The sequence below is a fragment of the Leucopleurus acutus genome (assembly GCF_964270905.1).
Source record: "Leucopleurus acutus genome assembly, chromosome: 21".
Taxonomy (NCBI): Eukaryota; Metazoa; Chordata; class Mammalia; order Artiodactyla; family Delphinidae; genus Leucopleurus; species Leucopleurus acutus.
The window spans coordinates 11,551,719-11,575,975 of record NC_139163.1 but is presented as its reverse complement, the minus strand read 5'-3'; the positions used below and the strand labels follow the sequence as shown (position 1 = coordinate 11,575,975).

Sequence of the window (24,257 nt, the reverse complement as noted above, 5' to 3'; positions counted from 1 at the left end):
TCCTACCACCTCTTACCAGCCTTGGCCCAACAATGGAGGAAAATGCCTGAAATATCTGGTCACATCACAAAAGTAGACTCTTAATAGTAGTTTTACAGCTGAAACAGTTCATAGCAAAGGCATGGTATGCACTATCCTTTTCACTCCTGTGTAAAGATGCCTGAGCGCAGATACCAACTGCCATGACTGATCTTCACATGTTCCAATCCTGGGAGCAGCACACCCAGGGCCTACAGAGCTTGGTACAGACAATTAACAGCAGCCACTATTTAACTCACATACAGAGATTTAATACAGAAAAATACAGCTGCACGTCCAGCTGCTGAAAGACTGAAGGATGGGGCTCCACACTGAGCCTGCAGGAATGACCCCCAGAAAACGGGACCAGAGCTGACCTGCCAGGGAACAGCCACGGATTCACAACCACAACACAGGAGTAGGGAGGCCGCCGTCCTCCACGCTTCTCTGGATCAACATTCTCTGCAACAATCCAGGGTCCAGGATGCCTCGGCCCGACCTGCTGCTCCTTAGCTCACACGTGTAAATACAAGGAACCCTTTGGTTACAAAGCCCCTTGGTGACCAGAAGGTCCACATCGGCACAGTGGACTGTTTTCTGTAAGTGGCTACAGGGAAAGGTAGTCCCCACTGACACTGGGAAACGGCAAAATCAGCTTTCCAGCTCCGGGGAAGGAGTCCCACCCAAAGACCATGGGGACACATGCTGAATGAGCCGATTTGCAGCTCTCACATGCCATCCCTTGCCCCCAGAGGCTGGCACCAACAGGTTGAGAGTACTTGCTTCTGGCCTTGAAGGGCCACCTAAAATAAAGATTCTCATTTTGTATGTCGAAGGAACTGGATATTGATGGAATTTATCCTGAAAAAAAATCTAGAAAAGGAAGTTTTCCAATTCAGACTTTATTCCACTTCAGCTAATATCTCTGAATAAAGATACCACATATACTGGGAATGCAGGTCAGGTCAGGTCCCCACTTACCATCTGCAACCTAGTGGAAATGACCTAGTGCCTACTCAGCCTGAACTTCATTAAGTTTGGACAACACTGGCCTCCGCGTACTGAGACAGCCATGGGACTGAATCTGACAGGTTCCTCCTCCACCCTCACTTTAAATATATTTTCTGCTCTACATTTTCTATGATTTTTAAATGCTCACTAATCTCTTGGCCAGCCAAAAAAGCTGTATCTATGAAACTATGAAATCTCCCTCTCTGATTACAACTACAGGTACAGGCATTCAAAATATTGTGTACATGAGCATGCTTAAAGTACTATCAAAATAAATGATATTCTAGCCTGCATAACCCAAAATAAAGTCAGAAAAAAGATACGGCAGCCCTCCCACATTATTACTCAGTATTATTCTATAAGTTCTAATCAGTACAAGGCATAAAACAGAAATGAGTTAAAACAACTGGAAAGGAAAATACAATTATTATAATTTAGGCAAAGACCATATAACTAGAAAATGGAAAAGCATCAAGTGAAGAACCATTAGACCTAATGAAATGGCTAGATATAAAATAAATGTATAAAACTAAATAGGTTTATTGCAGTTAAAGACAACAGAAAAAATGCTATTCTCAAGACAAGAACATTTAAGATGTTCAGAAAAAAGTTACACGTTACCTTGACAAATTACATTTAAAAAATAACTTGAATAAATGAAGATAAAAAAATCATTACCTGAATGACAAGAATAAATATTAGGAAGTATAATTTCTTCTCAAATTACTGGTCTGGTAGTTATGATTTCTACCTGGGATGGGGGTAGAATATGTGGCAACTCTAAGTCCTATGGGCCTCAAAAGATGCAGGTCTAAGCCCCTTGCTTCTCCCAAGTCCCTCCAGACAGTGAGCTGCTGCCCCCATCGGCTCAAATCATGGTCCTCAGAAATGTGGACTACAACAAGAAAAGGTGGAAATTCAAGAGGGTGAGAAGAAAATCCATGGACCTGAAGAAAATATTTGCAAAAGACATACCTATCAGGTATTTGACTATTGTCCAAAACATACAAAGAACTCTTAAATCTCAACAACAAGAAAATGAAAACCCAATATAAAAATGGGCAAAAGACCTGAACATACCCCTCACCAAAGAAGATATACACGGTGAAACCAAAAAGGTGAATTCCTATTTTCTCATACAAAAACAAACCTGTTTTCCACTTTCACATGCAAAAGTGAATAATCAAAGATGTCAGCTGTAACTGGTGTCCCAGCCAGAGTGAACCCATTAAATATCAGGGGGTCCACAGCACATTTATTTCACGGAAAACAATTAAGCATTAACTAAAACATGTATAGACAGACAGTGACTAAGCATATGAAAAGGTGACAAACAACATATGTCATCAGGAAATTGCAAATTAAAACAACAGTTAGATACCACTATGCAACTATGAAAATGGCCAAAATGCAAAACACTGACAACACCAAGTGCCGGTGAGGATGTGGAGCAACAGGAACTCTCATCATTACCGGCAGGAATGCAAAATGGAAAAGTCACTTTGGAGGACAGGTTGGCGGTTTCTTATACAAATAAACATACTCTAACCATAAGGTCCAGCAATCACATGCCTTAGTATTTACCCAAAGGAGTCAAAAAGCTATGATCACACATCAACCTGCACGTGGATGTTTATACAGAAGCTTCATTCATAATATCCAAATCTTGGAAGCAACCAAGATGTCCTTCAGCAGTTGAATGGGTAAATAAACTTGGTCCATCCAGACAATGGGGATATTATTCAGCTAAAAAGAAATGAGCTATCAAGTCATGAAAAGACATGACAAAACGTTAAATGCATTTAACTGAGTGAAAGAAGCCCATCTGAGAAGGCTACAGACTGTGTGATTCAACTCTATGACATTCTGGAAAAGGCAAAACTGGGGACAGTAAAAAGATCAGGGTTTGGGGGAGGGAGGAACAGGTGGAGCACAGAGGATTTTTAGGGCAGTGAAACTACTCTCTATGACGCTCTCATGGTGGATATCTGTCATTATACATTTGTCAAACCCACAGAATGTTCAACGCCAAGAGTGAGCCCTGATGTAAGCCAGGGACTCTGGGTGGTGATGATGTATCAGTGCAGGTTCATGGATTGTAACGAATCTCCCATCTGGTGGGGATGGTGACAGTGGGCTGGGGGAGGGTCGGGGGGAGGGGTACATGGGAAATCTCTGTGCCCCACCCTCAATTTTGCTGTGAACCTAAAACTGCTCTAAAACATAAAGTCGTATTAAAAACAAAAAAAGAAGATAATAACCTAGCTCAATAAGACACATACATACAAAAAGTAAACAGGAAAGTGTCGACTGGAAAAAAAAAAAGCACAACCTAAAAGTTGACAATTGTTTTATTTCTGCGGACTTCAAGCCTGGGATGCAGCCTCTTAGATGGCTCTGAGGGACTGCTCTGAAGAGGTAAGGGAGGAGCTAGGATACACAGAAGTTTTTCCAACAAAGACCAGGTAGTGGGAACATCCAAAGAGTACTGTTAATTAAAGAAAACCAAGTTAAGGAATTTAGTGCTTTTCTGTGCATGGCAAGATGCAAGAGTCTGGACTCTTGAAATCATTCCTTTGCTATGCACCTCAGCTCTCTGGGGCCAGCATCCTGTGCTTTCCCACCCTAAGTTCCCTCAGGGTGCACAGTTTGGGAGGAGCAGGGGGGTAGGGAGGAGGGCTGCAGTGGCTGAGTCAGCCCATCTGTCTCCAGCCTGAGTCCCCTCAGGGCGCACCATCAGGAGGGGCTGTAGTGGTTTGATGGCAGCAACACTTTTTTCCAGATGTGGCAGGCAACATTTTTCATTCACAAAAAGGAAGACATTTTAAAAAGTCTAATAAAAGGCAATTTGTGCCACCAGTTATTAAACATATTATAAAACTTCAACAAGTAAACTGTGGAAATGTAACAAGAATAGGCAGAATTCAAGAGAAGAGAATGGAAAAACCCAACAAACCATAACACACAGCAATTTTAATAAGAGTGATGTGTCCAAGAGGGTAAAAGAACAATGATTTAAACAAAAAAAAAAGATGTAGAACAACTGCTTATCTACTTTTAGAGAAAAAAACTTAAGTTCTTATTTTCACAACAGACAGCAAAATAAATTCCACACAGATGAAAGAGTTTTTCCTTTTAAATGAAGCCATAAAGGAACTAAGGAGAATCTGATCTCAAGGAAGGAAATGCCTTTCTCAGCATAAAAGCAAGAGGAAAAACACAGAGAAAAACTGAGAGATTTTATCCTTTTTTAAGAAAACATTTACGTATTTTAATAAAAAGTCTAATTTGAAATCCATATACATTTACAACAAATCAAATATTGGGGATTTGGTAAAGATAAATATTTGGTCTTTGTCTCTGCTTCCTGGCACAAAGCCCCCTAAAGACTTGGAATTTATAGTCTTTTGTATGCTAATAAGATGACGCAGGGGGGGTCTTGGTGGGGGGGGCCAGAGAACTCCAGGATGGGGGCTGGCCACCAGAAAAGCAAACTCCTATAGTTAGAACTTTCCGTCTGTCTGTCCGTGGGTCCATCCCACCACCGCCCCCTCCCTTGACCTTTGGGAAAGGCTAAAATTGACTCAGTGACCAATGCCAGTGATTTAATCTATCCTGCCTGATAGGAGGAAACAGAACTTCCAGATAACAGGTTCAGGAGCCTCCAGGCTGGTGAGGGCATGTGGGCAGGGAAGACAGCAGGTCCACAGAGGTCGAGGAGGCCCCTCCCCACACACCTGGCTCCATGCATCTCTTCCATCTGGTTGTTCCTGCGTTTTATCCTTTACAATATACCTCTAATTATAAGTAAAGTGCTTTCTTGAATTTCTGTAAGCTTTCCTAGTTAATTACTGAAACCAATGGGAGATCATGGAACCCCTGACTTGTAGTCAGCTAGAGAGAAGTGTGGGTAGCCTGGGCACCCCACTTTTTTATTATGGTAAAAAACACATAACACAAAATGTACCATTTTAACCATTTCTAAGTATATAGTACTGTCTTAGTCAGTTTGGGATTACCATACACAATACAACAGACTAGGTGTCTTATAAACAACAGAAATTTATGTCTTATAGTTCTGGAGGCTGGAAATACAAGATGAAGGGGCCTGCAGATTCAGTGTATGGTGAGGCCCATTTCCTGGTTCACAATGGCACTTTTTCCCCTATGTCCTCAGACAGCGGAAGAGGGAAGGGAGCTCTCTGGTGCTTCCTTTCTAAGGGCACTAATCCCATTCATGAGGGTTCCATCCTCATGACCTATGACCTCCCAAAGGCCCCACCTCCTAACACCATCACCTTGGGGGTTAGGTTTCAACATATGAATTTGCGGGGAGACACAAACATTCGGTCTATAGCAAGTACAGTACTAACTATATGCACACTGTTGTGCAAGAGAGCTCTAGGACTTTTTTTCATCCTGCAAAACTAAAACTCCTAACCACCAAACAGTAGCTCCCTGTTTTCTGCCTTCCCTAGCCCTGGGCACTCCAATTCTATGTCCTGTGTCTGAGACTTTGATTATTTCAAGACCTCATATAAGTGGAATCATACACATTTATCTTTTCGTGGTGAGCTTGTTTCACTTAGCATAATATCCCCAAGGTTCATCAATGTTGGAGCATGACAGGATTTCCCTCTTTTTAAAGGCTAAGCATTATTCCATTCTGTGCACGGGCCACATTTTCTTTATGGAAGGAAGGAGTGGGACTACTGAATCATATGGTACTTCTCTATATTTAAAACATTTTAGGAAACTCCAGGCTGTTTTCCATAGTGGCTGCACCATTTTACATTCCCACCAACAGTGCACAGGGTTGCAATTTCTTCAATTTCAATTTCATCTTTACCAACACTTGTTATTTTCTGGGTTTTTTTTGATAGTGGCCATCCTAACATGTGTGAGCTGATATTGTGGTTTTGATTTGCATTTCCATGCAAACAGAATATAGTAAATTTGCATAGTTCTTTGGAAAAATGTATACTCAAGTCCTTTGCCCATTTTAAAAACCAGGTTTGTTTCCTTGTTTGTTTTTGGTGTTGAGCTGTAGTTCATTTCTATATTCTGCATATTAACCCCAAACCTCAGGTATGAGGTTTGCAAATACTTTCTCACATTCCATAGGCTGCCCTTTTTACTGTTGTTTCCTTCGCTGCACAGAAGTTTTTAAGTTTCATGTAGCCTCACTTGTCAATTTTTGGTTTTATTGGCTGTGTTCTGGTGGCATATCCAAGAAATCACTGCCAAGACCAATACGAAGAAGATTTTTGCCTGTTTTCTTCTAGGAGTCTTATGGTTTCAGATCTTACGTTTAGGTCTTTAATTCATTCTAAGTCATCTTTTGTACATGGTATAATGTCAGGGTTCAACTTCATTTTTTTGCATGTGGATAACCAGTTTTCTACATTTCATTGGCTGAACAGACTGTTCTTTCCCCATCATGTGTTCTTGTCACCCTTGTCATAGACCATTTGACCATATAAGTGAGAGTTTATTTCTGGGCTCTCTAGTCTGTTTCACAGGTCTGTATGTCTGTCTTTAGGCCAGTGCCATACTGTTTATGTTACTGTAGTCTGTAATGTTTTGAGGTCAGAAAGTGTGAGGTCTCCAGCTTTTTCTTTCTCAAGAAAAAAACTGGGGGCTAGTCAAAAAGAATTTTGACTATTCATAGTTCTTTAGGATTCCATATGAATTTTAAGATGGATTTTTCTATTTCTGCAAAAACTGCCACTGGATCTGGTAGGGATTGCAGTGAATCCATAGATCACTTTGGGTAGTGTGGATATTTTAAGAATATCAAGTCTTCCACTCCATGAACATAGGATGTCTTTCTACTTATTTGTGTCTTCTTTAATTTCTTTCAGCAACGTTTTCTAGTTTCAATGCATTGCATTTTTGTCCCCATGGTTAAATTTATTCCAAGTTTTTTATTCTTTTGATGCTACTGTAAATGGGATTTTTTTCTTAATCTCCTTTTTGGAATTTTCACTGTAGTGTATAGAAACAAACCTGATTATGTATCCAGCAACTTTTCTAAATTTGCTCATTAGTTATAACAAGCTTTTTTGTGGAATCTCTAAGTTTTCTATGTATAAGATCGTGTCATCTGCAAAAAGAGATAATTTTACTTCTTTCTTTCCAATTTGGATGCCTTTTATTTCTTTTTCTGGCCTAATGTGCTCTGGCTAGGACTTCCAGTACTACATGGAACAGAAGTGGCAAGAGTGGGCATCCTTGCACTATTACTGATCTTCGAGTAAAAGCTTTCAATTTTTCACCACTGAGTAGGATGTTAGCTGTGGGCTTTTCATATATGGTCTTAATTATGTTGTGGTATTTTCCCGCTGTTTATAATCAGTTAAATGCTTTGTCATCATAAGGTGCTGAATTTTATAAAATGCTTTTTCTGTATCAATTGAGATAATTATGTGGTTTTTCTCCTTCAATATGTTAATGTGGCATGTTACACATAGATTTTCAAATCTTGAACCATCCTTGGGTCCCAAGAATAAATCCCACTTGGTCATAGTGTATCATCCTTTTAATGTGTTGCTGAATTTGGTTTGCTAGCATTTTGTTCAGGATTTTTGTATCAATATTCATCAAAGATACTGTTCTATACTTTTCTTGTAGCATCTTTTTCTTTTTTTTTGGCCATGCCACGCAGCATGTGGGATCTTAGTTGCCCGACCAGGGATCAAACCCACACCCCCTGCAGTGGGAGCATGAAGTCTTAACCATGGGACCGCCAGGGAAGTCTGCTTGTAGTATCTTTTTCTGGTTTTGCTATTAGAGTAATGCTGGCCTCAAAAAAATGAGTTTGGAAATGTTTCTTCCTCTTCAATTTTTGGGAAGAGTTTAAGAAGGACTGGTGTTAATTTTCTTTAAGTGTTCAAAAGAATTTTCCAGTGAAGCCATCTGGTCCACGGTTTTTCTTTGTTGGGAGGTTTTTGATTACTGATTCAAACTCCTTACTAGTTATATATCTGTTCAGATTTTTATTTCTTCATGTTCAGTCTTGGTCGGTTGTATGCTTCTAAAAATCTACTCACATCTTCCAGTTTATCAAATTTGTTAGTGTATAATTGTTCATAGCAATCTCTTGTAATCCTTTTTATTTCTGTGGCATCAGTTTTAATACCACCTGTCATTTCTGATTTTTCTTTTTTTTCCTCTGAGAGTTTGTCAACTTCGTTAATCTTTTCAAAAAACCAACTTTTAGTTTCACTGACTTCTTTTCTATTGTTCTTCTACTATCTAATCATTTCTCTCTGCTCTATTCTTTATGATTTCCTTCTTTCTGCTAATTTTCAGTTTAGTTTGTTCTTTTTCTAGTTCCTTAAAGTGTAAATATACTGACTTGAGGTCTAATTTTTTTTTTTTTTTTTTTTTTTTTTTTTGCGGTACACAGGCCTCTCACTGTTGTGGCCTCTCCCACTGCGGAGCACAGGCTCCGGATGTGCGGGCTCAGCAGCCATGCCATGGCTCACAGAACCCGTGTCCCCTGCATCGGCAGGCGGACTCTCAACCACTGCGCCACCAGGGAAGCCCAAGAGGTCTAATTTTTAATGTAAGCATCTGCCACTATAAACTCCTTCTTGGTACTGATTTGCTACATCCCATAAATTTGGGTGTCTTGCGTTTTTGTTTTCATTTGCCTCAAGATATTTTCTAATTTCTCTGGTGATTTTAGCCCACTGGTTGTTCAAGAGTGTCTTACTTTCTACATACCTATGAATTTCCAGTTTTCCTTTAGCTATTGATTTCTAGTTTCATTCCATTGTGGTTCAAAAGATCCTCAGTATGATTTCAATCTTACTAAATTTATTAAGACTTGTTTTGTGGTCTAACATGATTTCCCTTGGAGAATGTTCTTTGTTAATCTGAGAAGAACATGTATTCCGCTGTTGTTGGGAATGTTCTATATAGTCTGGTTAGGTCCATTTGGTCTATAGTATTGTTCAAATCTGCTGTTTGCTTACTGATCTTCTGTATGTTGTTTTACTCATTACTGGAAGTGGGGTATTCAAGTTTCCTACTATTATTATGTTGTTGTCTATTTCTGTCCTTAATTCTGTCAATGTTTGCTTCATATATTTGGGAGCTGTGATATATGTATTACATATATTATATATATGTAACATATATAATTATATGATGACCCTCCTTGTCTCCTGTGACAAATTTTTGACTTATTTTTTTGTCTGATGTACTTGCATACTTTTTTTTTTTTTTTTTGCGGTACGCGGGCCTCTCACCGTTGCAGCCTCTCCCATTGCAGAGCACAGGCTCTGGACGTGCAGGCTCAGCGGCCATGGCTCACGGGCCCAGCCGTTCCACGGCATGTGGGATCTTCCCAGACCGGGGCACGAACCCATGTTCCCTGCATTAGCAGGCGGACTCTCAACCACTGCGCCACCAGGGAAGCCCTTGCATACTTATTTTTAAAAATCTATTCAGCTACTCTGTATCTTTTGATTGGGGAGTTTACTACATTTACACTGAAAGTAATTACTGATAGGGAAGCACTTACTATTTCCATTTTGTTGATTGTTTTTTGTATGTCTTACAGTTTATTTGTTCCTCTTTTCTGTTCTTGCTTCCTTCCTTTGTTTCATTGGTTTTCTGTAGGGACATGCTTCGATCCCTTTCTCATTTTCTTTTGTGTATATTCTACGGGTATTTTTTTGTGGGGGCTACATAATATATTTTATAGTTACAACAATCTTTTAAACTAATAACTTCAATCACATACAGAAACTCTACTCCTTTATATCTCCCCTCCACTTGTTATCAATATCACAAATTACATCTTTTTACATTTATTTATAATTACTATATTTATGTTTTTATCTTTTAAGTTCTATACCCAAATTAAAAGTGATCTACGTAACACCATCACAGTATTACAGATTTTATACCTGTCTATATATTCACCTTTAACAAAAAGCATTATGTTTTCATGTGCTTTTATGTTACATTTAACGTGAAGGAACTCCCTTTAGTTCTTCTGCTAAACCAAGTCTAGTGACAAGGTAATTACTCCCTCAGCTTTTATTTCTCTGGGAAGGACTTATTTCTTCTTCATTTCTGAAGGACGGTTTTGCCAGATAGTTTTCCTGGTTGGCATTTTTATTTTCTTTCAGTACTTGGACTATATCATCCCACTTCCTCCTGGCCTGTAACGTTACTGCTAAGATATTCACTGAGAATCTTATGGGTGCTCCCTTGTATGTGACAACTCGCTTTTTTCTTGCTGTTTTTAAGATTCTCTCTTTGGCTTTGCCTTGTGACAGTTTTATTATAATGTGTCTTGGTTTGGGCCTCTTTTGAGCAACCTGAATTTGGATATTAACTCCTTCCTCAGGTTTGGGAAGCTTCCTGCCCTTTTCTCCTAGTTCTCTGACACTGCATGTATTGGTCCAGTTATTCGTGTCCCATAAGTCTCTTAGGCCTTCTACACTCTTTGTCATTCTTTTTTCTTTTTGTTCCTGACTTGGTAATTTCAAGTGACTTGTCTTCAAACTCACTGATTCTTTCTTCTACTTGGTCGATTCTGTTGTTGAACCCCCTAGAGAAATTTTCCATTTAGCTATTGTATTCTTCAGCTCCACAATTTGGTCCTTTTTTATACTTCCTCTTTGTTGATATTTACATTTCGTTCATGCATCATTTTCACAACTGCAGCTAGTTCTCTATGCTCTCTCGTAGCATACTGTGTTTAAGACAATTAATTTGAATTTGTAGGTAATTCACAGATCTCAGCTTCTTTAGGGTCAGTTGCTGGATATTTATTTTGTTCCTATGACTAGGCCATATTTCCCTGTTTCTTCAGATGCCTCATTATTTTTTGCTGAGATTTGGGCATTTGAAAAAACTGCCACCTCTCCCAGTCTTTATGGACTGGCTTCATACAGGGAAAGACCTTCACCAAGCATGCTGGCTAGAGATTCTGGGAGCCTCTAAATCTTTTCTGGGGATGTGTCTCCTCTGAGGTTGTGCATGTAATTTCCCAATTAGAGAGTTTTCTCAGTTTCTCTTTCCAGAGCTTGTAACCTCTTTTTCCCTCTGGCATCTGTCTGTAGGTTCTCTGGCACTGCAACAAGCAGCTGAACTCTCATTTGTTCTCAGTGGCCCCAGGTGTGCCAAGTATGCCAGTCAGGTGAGACAAGCTAGTCCCCTGGGCAGCTTCTCAAAAAGCCAGAACGTAGGGCACGTGCTCCACTCTTCTATTACCTTCCTGACAGAGAAGTCTTGAGTTTGGCGTTTACTACCAATTGTGCTAAGGGACACTTGCGGGAATGGCTATTGTGAGTGAAGTGAAGCAGCCTCCTTACCCATTTCAATGCAGCTGTTCTCAGCTTTGTGCCTGCCTGGTTTACTGCAACTTCGTAACTGGTTTCTGGAGTCATAAAGGCTTTTTTGGACCATATACTGTTAAGGCAGTGTCTCTGAGGGGAAACAGGCTTGGGGCTTCCTTTCCACCATCTTGCTGGCATCACTCCTCTTATGCTTGCCTGGGTACCCCATCTGTGGCTGACTTCTGACATGGCGGCAGTCCTGTGGGACTGAGCCCTTCACTTGCGGGGTCTGTGCTAACTTCAGGTAGTGTCAGAACTGAAATGAATCGCAGAACACCCACTTGGTGTCAGAAAATTGGAGAACTGCTTGGTATCAGGAAAAAACAACACGGAGATATATATATTCCTTATGATAAAAATGGAAAGGTGTGGAGATGATCAGTCTTAATTATAGTTACAGACTGTCTTTTCTCTGTAAAATTTCTTAGCACACTTTCTTGTCACATCGATCAATGTCTATAATTACATCTTGGGGCAAAACTTCTCCATTTATTGTTTAAAACACCATCACTATAAAACTTTGTTTTTAAAAAGTATTATTGGTCTTCAGTCAACAAGCTTAGTATTTAGCTATAGCCAAATACCTGGCAAAGAAGAACTAAAAAGAGATATAAATAGTTACAAGGAAGCACTAAATCACATCAGGTATTATTTTAAAGTTTAACTGATACAGAAGAGGGAGAATGAAGTAACTGGTACGTGACTTACAGTAGGTCACTGGGGGGAATTTGTAATAAAGCCTCTTGGTTGTAATAAAATTTGCTGCTGTAACACAGCACACCACCACACAACACCACCTCTGGGGTGGAAGACAGCCCCCCACCACTGACCTATGTGACGAGGGAAAGAGAGGAAGCGAGGCAGGTGCACACACGGCTTCCTCTCACATGACAGGCCAGAACCTGGACGGAGAGCCCCTGCTGGTGCAAACGATGCTCTCTGGTTAGGGAGCCGTACACCCAATGAACACTTGCTACTGGGGGAAAGTCAGCAGTCTCCCCAGAAGGGCACCTGCTGGCCCCCAGGCTCCGCAGAACTAAGATGAACACCATTACACACACAGTTCTTACTGTCTCAAAACACCTCCCGGTACCTTTTGCCTCCATGCTCCATCTGGGTTAAGATGATGCTGACGATCACATGCTGTTCTTAATGTCGTCTCCTTGACCATAAAAGCATGACTCATTTCATCATGGAATGAGATAAAGGACCAAACCAGACAATTAATTTATGTGAAAGCATGGAAAGCTATACGAATGCACACTTGTTAATTAACAAAATGTAAGCCTAGGAAGAATATAAATGAGCTCTAGCACCCTGCCATTTATTTCCAAGTTTAGCAATTAAGACTCCCTACTTGTACCTGAAATCACAACAAATTCCACACTGCAAACCTCTAATGAATCAAGTTGCCTTAGACTTAGAAGAGACTTCAAAGATCCTTTAGTCTAAACCAGGGGTCAGCAGTTCTATTGGAACACAGCCACACCTGTTCACTTACACACGTCATAGCTGTTTGCACAGGGCAGCTGCAAAGTTGAGCAGCTGTGATGGAGACTGTACAGCGCGCACAGCCCAATCCCTGCTCTAACCTCTCACTGAGAACAGGGATTCTGGAGAGGGAATAACTGACTCATCTGCCCCTAGACACACAATAAGCGACAGGTGGGCCCAGGTCTGCCTGCTGACACCGGGCTACCTACTCCCTTTCCCCTGGTCCCAGTTCATTCATCAGCTGCAATGTAAGTTCTGAAATGGAGAGCCAGGTCCTTGCAGTTTTTCACAAATGATGAGCCCTTCAGCTCCTCCCCCCAGCACCACACCTGCGCAGCTCGTCCGTCAGGATGTGCGACGCCGTCCCCAAGTCACACGTCCACAGTCAACTTGTTAAGCTGCTCCCAAAGCCACAGCGCCCTGGGCTTCCCTGCTGCTCAGAGGTGACATCTTCGTCCTGATCACTGCGACTGCCCTTCAGCCTTTGACCTTCACCTCAAAAGGCAACAGCTCTCTTCCACTGGCTTTGGCAAGCTCACTTCTTCCCTCTTGTCCTGATACTGTTCCATCTAGAATTCAGGCTCTTATTTCACGTCCCAACTCCTACACCAGAATCCTGTTTCAATGCACCTTGCCTCTAATCCCTCCTCCGCAGACAAGTATTTCCTGTGAAATAGCATGAAGCCCTGACTCAAAGGCCCTCAATATCTGTCTAAAAGGTGAAGTCTGAAACCCTTATGGGGCTTCCCAACCTCCCGTGCCAGTTAAATTGGTTTGTTCTCTATCCCCCAAACCTCTTTTGGATCCAAAGCTACGCCATTTCCCCCCTTTCTCATTGTCTTTCCTCAAGAACCGGCTTAAAGTCTACCTGCTCTTTCTCCAATAATTAAGTTGAAAAGGAGGTGAATAAAGAAAAGGGTGCGTGTATGTGTGACAGCTCTGCTTTTCTCACAATGTTCTAGTACTTTTCACTTGCTAATTCACCAGAGAACCATCTATCTCCCATAGTAAGACTTCGACAAATACACTCATTATTACAATACTTAAGCATAGCAAAAAGTAGACGTATCCTAGGGTGTTTGTTGAAATTTGAGCCAAGACACAATTTTATCAATGCTTTTTAAGGCACTAATTGTTGAAGCCCTAGAATTTTTTGAATATAAAATATGAATGTTTGGAAAGTGAAGAAAAATATCACGAATTTATGATAACCTGTAAGGTAAGAGAAAGAGGGTAGCAAAAAAAAAAAACCTCAAGAGAAACCCAGATTCAAATTCCTATTAGTGGCTACATAACTCTGTACAAGTTTTTTAGCTTCCTTAAGTTCCTCAAATGTAAAATAGAGTTGATTCTCCTTATTCAAGGCAGCTGCGCTGTAAAAGTTGCCACGGACAATGAATCAGCAAATACTGAATCACTGCTCTTACAGGAAATACAGGGTCAGGTTCCTGTGAGCCTCTGTCACATTTTCATCAATCATTCAATACATAACCTTGTTTTGTGTGTGTTTCTGTATAAAGACACTTTATTTAATATGTATTGTACAGCCATTAACGTTGACCTCACGCCTGAACAAAGTTCATCTAACATGCATCTTCTCCTTAAGGTACATCACAATCTTCTGTGATGCAATTTTTAATGAGTAGCAATTTTTAAAGAATATTCTAAGTCATACGACCTTAAGTTGTAGTAAAATCAGTAAAAGTGAACCTTATGAACTAGGATTTTAAACTCATAGGAATAACAATTTCAATCTAAATGCTTAATATTAGCATTGACAGGTGAACATTACACAGAGTAGTGTGCTGGGGCCTGGGGCCTGAGACAGACACCAAGCCTTAACCATTTCCATCCTCAAGTGGCCACTGTGCTAACAGGACAGGGCGGGGGACCTTGGAATTCAACCAGCTCATGCCTAGAGAGGTTCACAGGCCCAGGCACGTACAAGCATCCACAGACCTGAGATGAGCTGATCTGAAGCTGGGGGAAAAGTCCGGAACTATGCCATCCAATTCCCTAACCAGCAGCTAAACACAGTTGCCAGGGAGCTGGAACAGGGCTAACACAACTGAGGAAACGCATTTTAAATTATTTATGTACCAATTCAAAAAAAGACACTCAATTCAGTTATTAGAAAACTTTTATGTATGTTCAGAACAACTTGGATAAAACAATCTACCTTTTCAACTGCAAATTTTATACAATCTAAATACTGACCACATATTTCTGAGGAAAAGTGAGTATACAAATTGAGATGTGCTAGTAAATGTAAAATACACAGTAGATTTCAAAGACTTAGTATGAAAAAAAAGTGAAAGTAAAGTAACTCCTTAACAAATTTTTATATTGGCTACATATTGATATAATTAATATTTTGGATATATTTAATTTAGAATATTGCATTGAAATTAATTTCACCTTTTTAAAAAACACTTTTAATGTGGCTACCAGAAAATTTTTGCACTGTATTCCTATTGGACTGTGCTACTCTGTCTCATAAACAGGAGAAACTTCAGGCCTCCTTTGAGATGCCTTAAGTGAATCTAGAAGGAAGGAGTATTTTACCTCTGATCTTTTATCTTCTCCTCCTCTTCCTCCCCTTCCCTCAACTAAGTGTCTGCTTTTATTTGATGAAAGGAGTTTTGCGGACTAAACATCAGATTTATCACGGGAATGTCCAATAAGACTAACCTCACAGAGAAGTATCTGCCTAGTCCCAAATGAACCTGTATCCAGGAAGAAATCAGATCTTCTAGGCTAGATGACTCCCACTCATCCTTCCAGGCCGATGAAAAGAAAACCGACGCTGCGACTGCTTCCCTGATGACCCATTTAACCCCCTCAGCACTCTACACACAAGCCCAGTTCCCACGTCTGGTGGTGTCGACAATCCTGCACCCAGTCCCTTCACTCCACGAGCACGGACAGGTGCACCCCCAGCCCCTTCTTGGCATTAGGGTCACAGCAGTGGGCATAAAATCCTTCTCTGTGGAGCCTGTGGACTAGAATGTAGATGACTCTTAAGAAGACAGTTAAGTGCTCTCTGAATGCTATCAAACCAGTGAGATGCAGGAGGTCGCTGTCACTGGTAGGAGCGCAGCTGGGCTGACACTGGGATCACTGTCACCGCCACCCTCAAAGCTCCTGTCCATCTGTAGCCTCCCCACCCCTACCCCGGCTGGGCCACATGGGCAGCAAGAAGATTCCAGAGCTGCTGACAAAGATTCTCAGGGTCAAGACTCATTGACATTGATCACAGACAGGGCACAAGGGAGCCTGACTCCATTCTGGTCAAGTAGAGAGTCTCTGTCACCACCTGGTAGTAGCTGTCACCCTCCTGCTTTGTGACTGGTTTACACATCTGGCAAATGGTGGCACTAACCCAGTCAAGGGCTTTTAGCAGTGTCTAAGGACAACAGACAATACACGGTAGAGTAGCTTCACCTTATCCCAATTTCACAGATGAAAAACAAACCGGAAGCTTGTCTGGATGGGGGCCTGCACAAGGGCATCTGGTAACAAGCAGCAGGGGTGGGACTCAACCAAGGCATGTGGATACGGACACCAGTGACAATGTCCACATCTGAACCACCAGGCTGTATCTGCCATAAATGCAGTTGTTTTGACTCCAGTTTAATCCATCTAGTGACATGGTAACAGGACTGATGGGGAAGACTTTAGAAGTCTTCGTTTAGGCTTATAAACATAGGAAAAGCTATTTAATATCGTCCACGAGGGAAACACAAATTAAAACCACATTAAGGTAGTACTTTTCACCCATCAGATCTAAAACTCTGCAGACATACTGCATTGTATCATACTGGCCAGCCCATCCTGAAAGCCAGTTGCATACATGGCTGGTTGACGCATACATTCATGCAACCTCTTTGGGAGGGCAGTTTCGAGACATCTATCAAAATTACAAAGGGAGATTTTCTGATGATGCCTATTCTAACCAGTGTGAGGTGATACCTCATTGTAGTTTTGATTTGCATTTCCCTAGTAATTAGTGATGTTGAGTAGCTTTTCATGTGCCTCTTGGCCAACTGTAGGTCTTCTTTGGAGAAATGTCTATTTAGGTCTTCCACCCATTTTTTGATTGGGTTGTTTGTGTTTTTGATATTGAGCTGTATGAGCTATTTATATATTTTGGAGATTAATCCTTTGTCCGTTGATTTGTTTGCAAATATTTTCTCCCATTCTGAGGGTTGTCTTTTTGTCTTGTTTATAGTTTCCTTTGCTGTACAAAAGCTCTTAAGTTTCATTAGGTCCCATTTGTTTATTTTTGTTTTTATTTCCATTACTCTAGGAGGTAGGTCAAAAGAGATCTTGTTGTGATTTATGTCAAAGAGTGTTTTTCCTATGTTTCCCTCCAAGAGTTTTATAATTGGTCTTACATTTAGGTCTTTCACCCATTTTGAGTTTATTTTTGTGTATGGTGTTAGGGAGTGTTCTAATTTCATTCTTTTACACGTAGCTGTCCAGTTTTCCCAGCACCACTTATTGAAGAGACTGTCTTTTCTCCATTGTATATCCTTGCCTCTTTTGTCATAGATTAGGTGACCATAGGTGTGTGGGTTTATCTCTGGGCTTTCTATCCTGTTCCATTGATCTATATTTCTGTTTTCATGCCAGTACCATATTGTCTTGATTACTGTAGCTTTGTAGTATAGTCTGAAGTCAGGGAGTCTGATTCTTCCAGCTCCATTTTTTTTTTTCTCAAAACTGCTTTGGCTATTCGGGGTCTTTTGTGTCTCCATACAAATGCTGGAGAGGGTGTGGAGAAAAGGGAACCCTCTTGCACTGTTGATGGGAATGTAAATTGATACAGCCACTATGGAGAACAGTATGGAGGTTCCTTAAGAAACTAAAAATAGAATTACTGTATGACCCAGCAATCCCACTACTGGGCATATACCCAGAGAAAACCATAATTCAAAAAGACACATGGGGCTTCCCTGGTGGCACAGTGGTTAAGAATCTGCCTGCCATTGCAGGGACATGGGTTCAAGCCCTGGTCCGGGAAGATCCCACATGCCACGGAGCAACTAAGCCCGTGCGCCACAACTACGGAGCCTGCGCTCTAGAGCCCACAAGCCACAACTACTGAAGCCCGTACGCCGCAATGAAGAGTAGTCCCCACTTACTGCAACTAGAGAAAGCCCCCACACAGCAACAAAGATCCAACACAGCCAAAAATAAATAAAATAACATTAATTAATTAACAAAAAAAGCTTTAAAAGAAAAAGAAGACACATGTACCCCAATGTTCACTGCAGCACTATTTACAACAGCCAGGTCATGGAAGCAACAGAAATGCCCATCGACAGATGAATGGATAAAGAAGATATGGTACATATATACAATGGAATATTACTCAGCCATAAAAGGGAACGAAATTGGATCATTTCTAGAGACATGGATGGACCTAGAGGCTGTCATAAAGAGTGAAATAAGTCAGAAAGAGAAAAACAAATATCGTATATTAACACATATATGTGGAATCTAGAAAAATGGTACAGATGAACCAGTTTGCAAGGCAGAAATAGAGACATACATGTAGAGAACAAACGCATGGACAGCAAGGGGGGGTATGAATTGGGAGATTGGGATTGACATGTACACACTAATATGTATAAAATAGATAACTAATAAGAAAAAAAGAAAAATAAACTAATAAATGTTTGATTAAAAAAAATTACAAAGGGAGGTCCCCTTGGACTCAGCAGCTCCACTTCTAGACATCTATCGTCAGATATGTGAAATGATTTATGCTCATGTTTGTAATAGAAAGAGACTAGAAATAACCTCCTAAAGGTCACCAATAGAGGTCTGGCATTTAAAGTCTATATATCCATACCAGGAAATACCATACAACACTGAAACACACACAAACACTGGAAAGAGTAAAGAAGGCTTCACATAACAATCAGATCCAAAACGTATTGCTAAGTGGAAAAAGCAAGGGGTAAGTGTCTTAAAGTTGTTAATTAAAGCCCAGTCTATCCTCAAAGCCCAAGCTCCTCCCAGTATATCACCCCCAAGAAAGAGTTTGAGGCCTTAGAGCATTTACTTTCTCAACTAAAGTGCTCCCATAAACCTCCACGCGTCTACTTCACTCCTTTCTTCCCATCACCATAAAGCAAACTTAAACAGAGCTCTCACAGTACCCCGCAAGAAAGATTTGGTGTCATCTCAACTAAGACTTACTACCCCCTGGTTCTTCCTATCTTCAGAGCAGAGTAAAAAGCACCTGAAATGTTCCCTGATTTTTTTTTTGGAATGCCTACAGAATATGTCTAAGTCTTTTAAAATTTTAACATGAAAATATGCCAAAAACACCATGAGTTTTGTTTTTAAGGACATTAAAGTACAGCTAACTAAGTCCCAGTGCAGTGCAGCTCAAAGCAAGTGAAGGCCGGCCCAAACCTCAGCACGCGGATCTCATCGCAGACCCCCATTTCCTTCTCACCGCTCACAGACCCGGAGCAGGGCCTAAAGAAGACTCAGCAACTCCATATCCACCAGAAGGAGCCCAATTAGATTTAATAATACACAGGCTTAAAGGTGATTTTTTTCAGCTGCAGTGCTAAGGCAGGAAGTGTTCCATGCTACACATATTATTTATCGAGGGAACAATTCAAAGTGCAGAAAAATGTTTGTAGTGGGAAAACAAATGTACGATTTTTTTTTTAATTTTATTTATTTATAGCTGTGTTGGGTCTTCGTTTCTGTGCAAGGGCTTTCTCTAGTTGTGGCAAGTGGGGGCCATTCTTCATCACGGTGCGCGGGCCTCTCACTATCGCGGCCTCTCCCGTTGCGGAGCACAGGCTCCAGACACGCAGGCTCAGTAATAGTGGCTCACGGGCCTAGCTGCTCCGCGGCATGTGGGATCTTCCCAAACCAGGGCTCGAACCCGTGTCCCCTGCATTGGCAGGCAGACTCTCAACCACTGCGCCACCAGGGAAGCCCCAAATGTACGATTTTAAACATACATTTATGTATATGCATAAATGTTGCATGGATAGCTATATAAAAAAAGGTAACAATACTTCCCACTGGAAAGAGGAAGAAGTTAAGACCCGGCATTTAATATCCAGAAATCTTTTACCATATGCGTAGCAGATTTGTTTTTTTTAATTAGACTCATTAAAACTTGTAAGTCTCTCTTTTTTAAATGATTACAATAAATGATTCACCTTAAAAACCCCACTGTTACAAAATAGATGTGTATTCATAACAAAAAAGGCCAATTGCCTAAAGAAATGCTCAGAGAAATTTATTTTCTATAATGTTAAAGCTATTTTAGTACAGTCAAGTGTTCCTTAAATCCAAGTAATAACTGAATGCCTCACATTTCAAACTTATTAGAACCTAATATTAAGCTATTTTTTTCTTTTTAAAAAAACAACACAGATTACAGCCATGTGACCTGATTTTCAAGTAGGTCGAACAGACCAGATTTGAATACAAACTAAATGCCTTTCTAGAATAAGACAAAGTGTACTCTGAGCCTACATGTTTAATATGAGCGGGCTGACAGGGGTGGAGGGGGGTGGCGGGCCGCTGGAGACTGAAAATGTAACAGATAAGACCGTCTTTCTAATGAGACACAATTTAACAGATCCATTAAATTCTTCTCGTATGAATTCCTACCTCTTTCAACTTTAAAATAAAATTTTGCCAGCAGAAGTTTTATGGTAGACTTGTCATGAATTTTAAAGTTTAATGCTAAGAGAAGCTGGCTTTGGGATAAAGATCAATCTACCTGATGAAATGAACTCAATTTAGAGTATGACTGACTTGCCACAAAAAGTCTGCTTTTCTATAGCAAAGTTTTCAACACATCAAACTATAGATACCCTTAATAAAGTAACACAGAAGCTGCAGTCAGATCTCACTCCTAGAAGATAATACAGGATAAAATCCAGATGACTTTGGGTGTGCTGATGGCTTTGGGGAAACACCACCAAAGACATGATCTATGAAAGAAATAACTGATAACCTGGACTTCATTAAAATTAAAAACTTCTGCTCTGTGAAACATAAATGTTAAGAAAATGAAAAGACAAGCCACAGACTGGGAGAAAATATTTGAAAAAGACATCTGATAAAGGACTGTTATCCAAAATACACAAAGAACTCTTAAAACTCAACAATAAGGAGAAAAAGCAACTCAAAAAATGGGGCAAAAAAATCTGACCAGACGTCTCACCGAAGAAGACATACAGATGGCAAATGAGCAATATAAAGAGGTGGTCCACATCACGGTCATCAGGGAAATGCAAATTAAACGAGATGCCACTACACACCTATTAGAATGACCAAAATCCAGAACACTGATAACGAACGCTGGAATGCAAGGACAGGACGCAAGAGGAACTCTCATTTATTGCTGGTGGGCATGCAGATTGGTACAGTCACTTTGGAGACAGTCTGGTTTCTTACAAAACAAAACATACTCTTAGCCTATGATCTAGGAATCACACTCCTTGGTATTTATCCAAGTGAGTTAAAAACTAATGTCCACACAAAACCCTGCACATGATGTTTGACAGCAGCTTTATATACAACTGCCAAAACGTGGAAGCAACCAAGATGCCCTTCTGTAGGTGAACAGGTAAACTGGTACATGCAGACGATGGAATATTAACCAGCGTTAAAAAGAAATGAATTACCAAGCCGTGAAAAGACAGGGAGGACCCTTAAATATACTGCTCAGTGAGTAAGAGAAACCAATCTATAAAAGCTGCATATTTTATGATTCAACTCTGACATTCTGGAGAAGACAAAACTATGGAGACTAAAAAGATTAGTGGCTGTGGGGCTGTAGGAAGGGGTGAACAGGCAGAGCACAGAGGGTTTTTCGGGCAGTGAACCTCCTCTGTATGGCACTATAATGGTGAGTTCATGTCATTACACATTTGTTCAGACCCACAGAACAAACAACACCAAGAGGGAACCCTAATGTAAATTGTGGACTCTGGGCGATAATGATGTGTCCATAGAGGTTCACTGGTTGTAACAAATGGGATTTTGCTAGTATCAGGGGGAGGCTGTGTCTGTATGGGGACAGGGGGTATATGGGAACTCTGCATTTTCCACTCAATTGCTGGGTACCTAAAAATAAAGACTATTAAAACACACACACAAATACACAGTGAGAAAAAAAGGTATAGATTGTAATTCTGTAAACTTGAAGATCGGGAAAAAAGTTTTAATAAATGTATCACTAATGGTTGAGTCTAGGAAGTATATATGTGGGTGTTCAATCTCCTATCCTTCCAACTTTTCCCTGTAAGTAATTTAACTTAAGAGGAAAAAACGTGTTTTAGGATTCATTAGGAGAAATACAAGCAGAACATAGGAAGAATCAATTTAAAAATTTTAATAGTTCGTTCAGAAACAACAAATATTGCTTATCTTTGACCAATAATAGTTATTTACAAAATTAAATAACTCTATAACCACACTTAAACTGCATATAAATTCTCAACATTATATTTAAGAGAGCTGCTGTTTAAAGTAACCATAAAGGGCTTCCCTGATGGCACAGTGGTTAAGAATCCACCTGCCAATGCAGGGGACACGGGTTGCAGCCCTGGTCCAGGAAGATCCCACATGCTACGGAGCAGCTAAGCCCGTGCGCCACAACTGCTGAGCCTGCGCCCTAGAGCCCGTGAGCCACAACTACTGAGCTCGCGTGCCTAGAGCCCGTGCTCCGCAACAAGAGAAGCCACCGCGATGAGAAACCCACGCACCGCAACGAAGAATAGCCCCCGCTCGCCACAACTAGAGAAAGCCCGCGTGCAGCAATGAAGACCCAACGCAGCCAAAAATAAATAAATAAATAAATTTATAAATAAATTTATAAAAATGAAGTAACCATAACATTTTGAGATTTAAAAAATAAAGAGTAAGGTGAGCACTAATACCACCAAAACTTGATTTCTGAAAGACACTTCAGATAGGGACCGTATTTAAATGCTTTATCAAGGGCATTTAACTCCTATAAAAAAATGTCTTATCAAGACGAGACAACTTCAGTTCCAAGGGAAGTTATTTAGAACCAACTGGGAAAGAAACAATCTGGTGAACTATTTACAAGTCCTGAGAAGAAAGATACCGATCCCCATTAACTTCCGTTACAGGCCACCAGCAACAGGAGAGCTTCCAAACATTTAACAAACAAGAAACTGTATGACCACCGTCATTTTAAAAATAAAATAAAGAGCTGAATTTCACTGCACATGGAAAGGAACGCTGCGTTGGGGATGAGGTGGAGGCAAGCATTTGTAGCGCAGACAGGATCCACCTGAGATCCTTTTTAATTAAAAAATTCTAAACATTCCAGGCACATCTCTGAACTTGTAAGGCCAGTGTCTTTCTGTATAAAGGGCATCTGCCTTCTTCCTCCAACCAAAGGTTTAAACATAGGTGAAGGTCTGTTGCTTAAACAAACAAGTATTTAGCACACTTAGCGCGCTGCTTTGGCCCCCACCGGTCCAGGCCTTGCCCGTTAGTCCGCCCCGGCGTGGCGCGGTTCCCGTCCGCAGCAAGGCCACGGCCCGAGGTTCCTGGGTGCGCGCCCTCTGCCCTACCACCTCCGGGGACTGCGCCCGCGGTCCCGAACACGCGCGAAGAGGGTGGCGGGGCATGGGGTTCAGTCACTCCTAACGTGGGGGGTCACCACGAGCCACGCGGGATCCTAACGGGCCGCGCGGCGCGGGCCTCACCTGCGCACCCCACCTGTGCGCCTCTCCAACGGCGCAGCGCAGGCCTCACCTGCGCCCTCCCCGACCCGCGCCCTCCCCGACCCGCGCCCCCTCACCTGCGCGGCGGCAGCGGCGGCGGCGGCGGCAGCGGCGGCGGGGGCGACGGAGGGCGGCGGCCCCGCCCGCAGGCCATCCTCCTCCTCGGGGGGCTCGTCCAGGAGCACCCGGCTCCGGCCCAGCTTCCACATGCTCCCGGGCGGGCGCCGGCGTCCGTGCGTCCGTGCGTCCGTGCGCGCCCCTCCTCGGCCGGCCCGCAGCGCGGACGCACCGGCTGCGGCTCCTGCAGGACCGGACGCGGCCAGTGGGGCCGGGCGGGGCCGGGCTGTGGGGCGGGCCCACCTCCAGGACCGGGCCCTCCCCACCCCCACCCCGCCCCGGCCCCTCCCGGACCGGACCCGGTCCCCGCACCCAGCGAGACCCACCGTACGCCCGGGACCGGGCCCACCTCCAGGCGGACCACACCCCCCAGGCCCCCATTTCCCCTGCTCGCGGTCCCCCCACCCCAAGTCACCGCCCCTCCGGCCAGGCCCTGACCCCGACCGACCCTCCCACACCTCCAACGAGGCTCCTCCTCCTCCTCTCAGCGAGGTCCCCGCCC

The 24,257-nt window shown here is 41.9% G+C and overlaps 1 protein-coding gene across 2 annotated transcripts in view; it reads right to left on the bottom strand.

Annotated features, from left to right (window-relative positions):
* TDRP (testis development related protein) overlaps nt 1-23,847 on the bottom strand; it is a gene marked incomplete at its 5' end in the record, with an annotated part of 53,124 nt that extends 29,277 nt beyond the window's left edge. For both annotated transcript variants that reach the window (XM_082863912.1, XM_082863913.1), the window contains one exon: nt 23,716-23,847. In XM_082863912.1, the coding sequence (XP_082720038.1) occupies nt 23,716-23,847 (132 nt within the window). The remainder of the gene's footprint in view (nt 1-23,715) is intronic.
* Between the last annotated feature and the right edge of the window lie 410 nt (nt 23,848-24,257).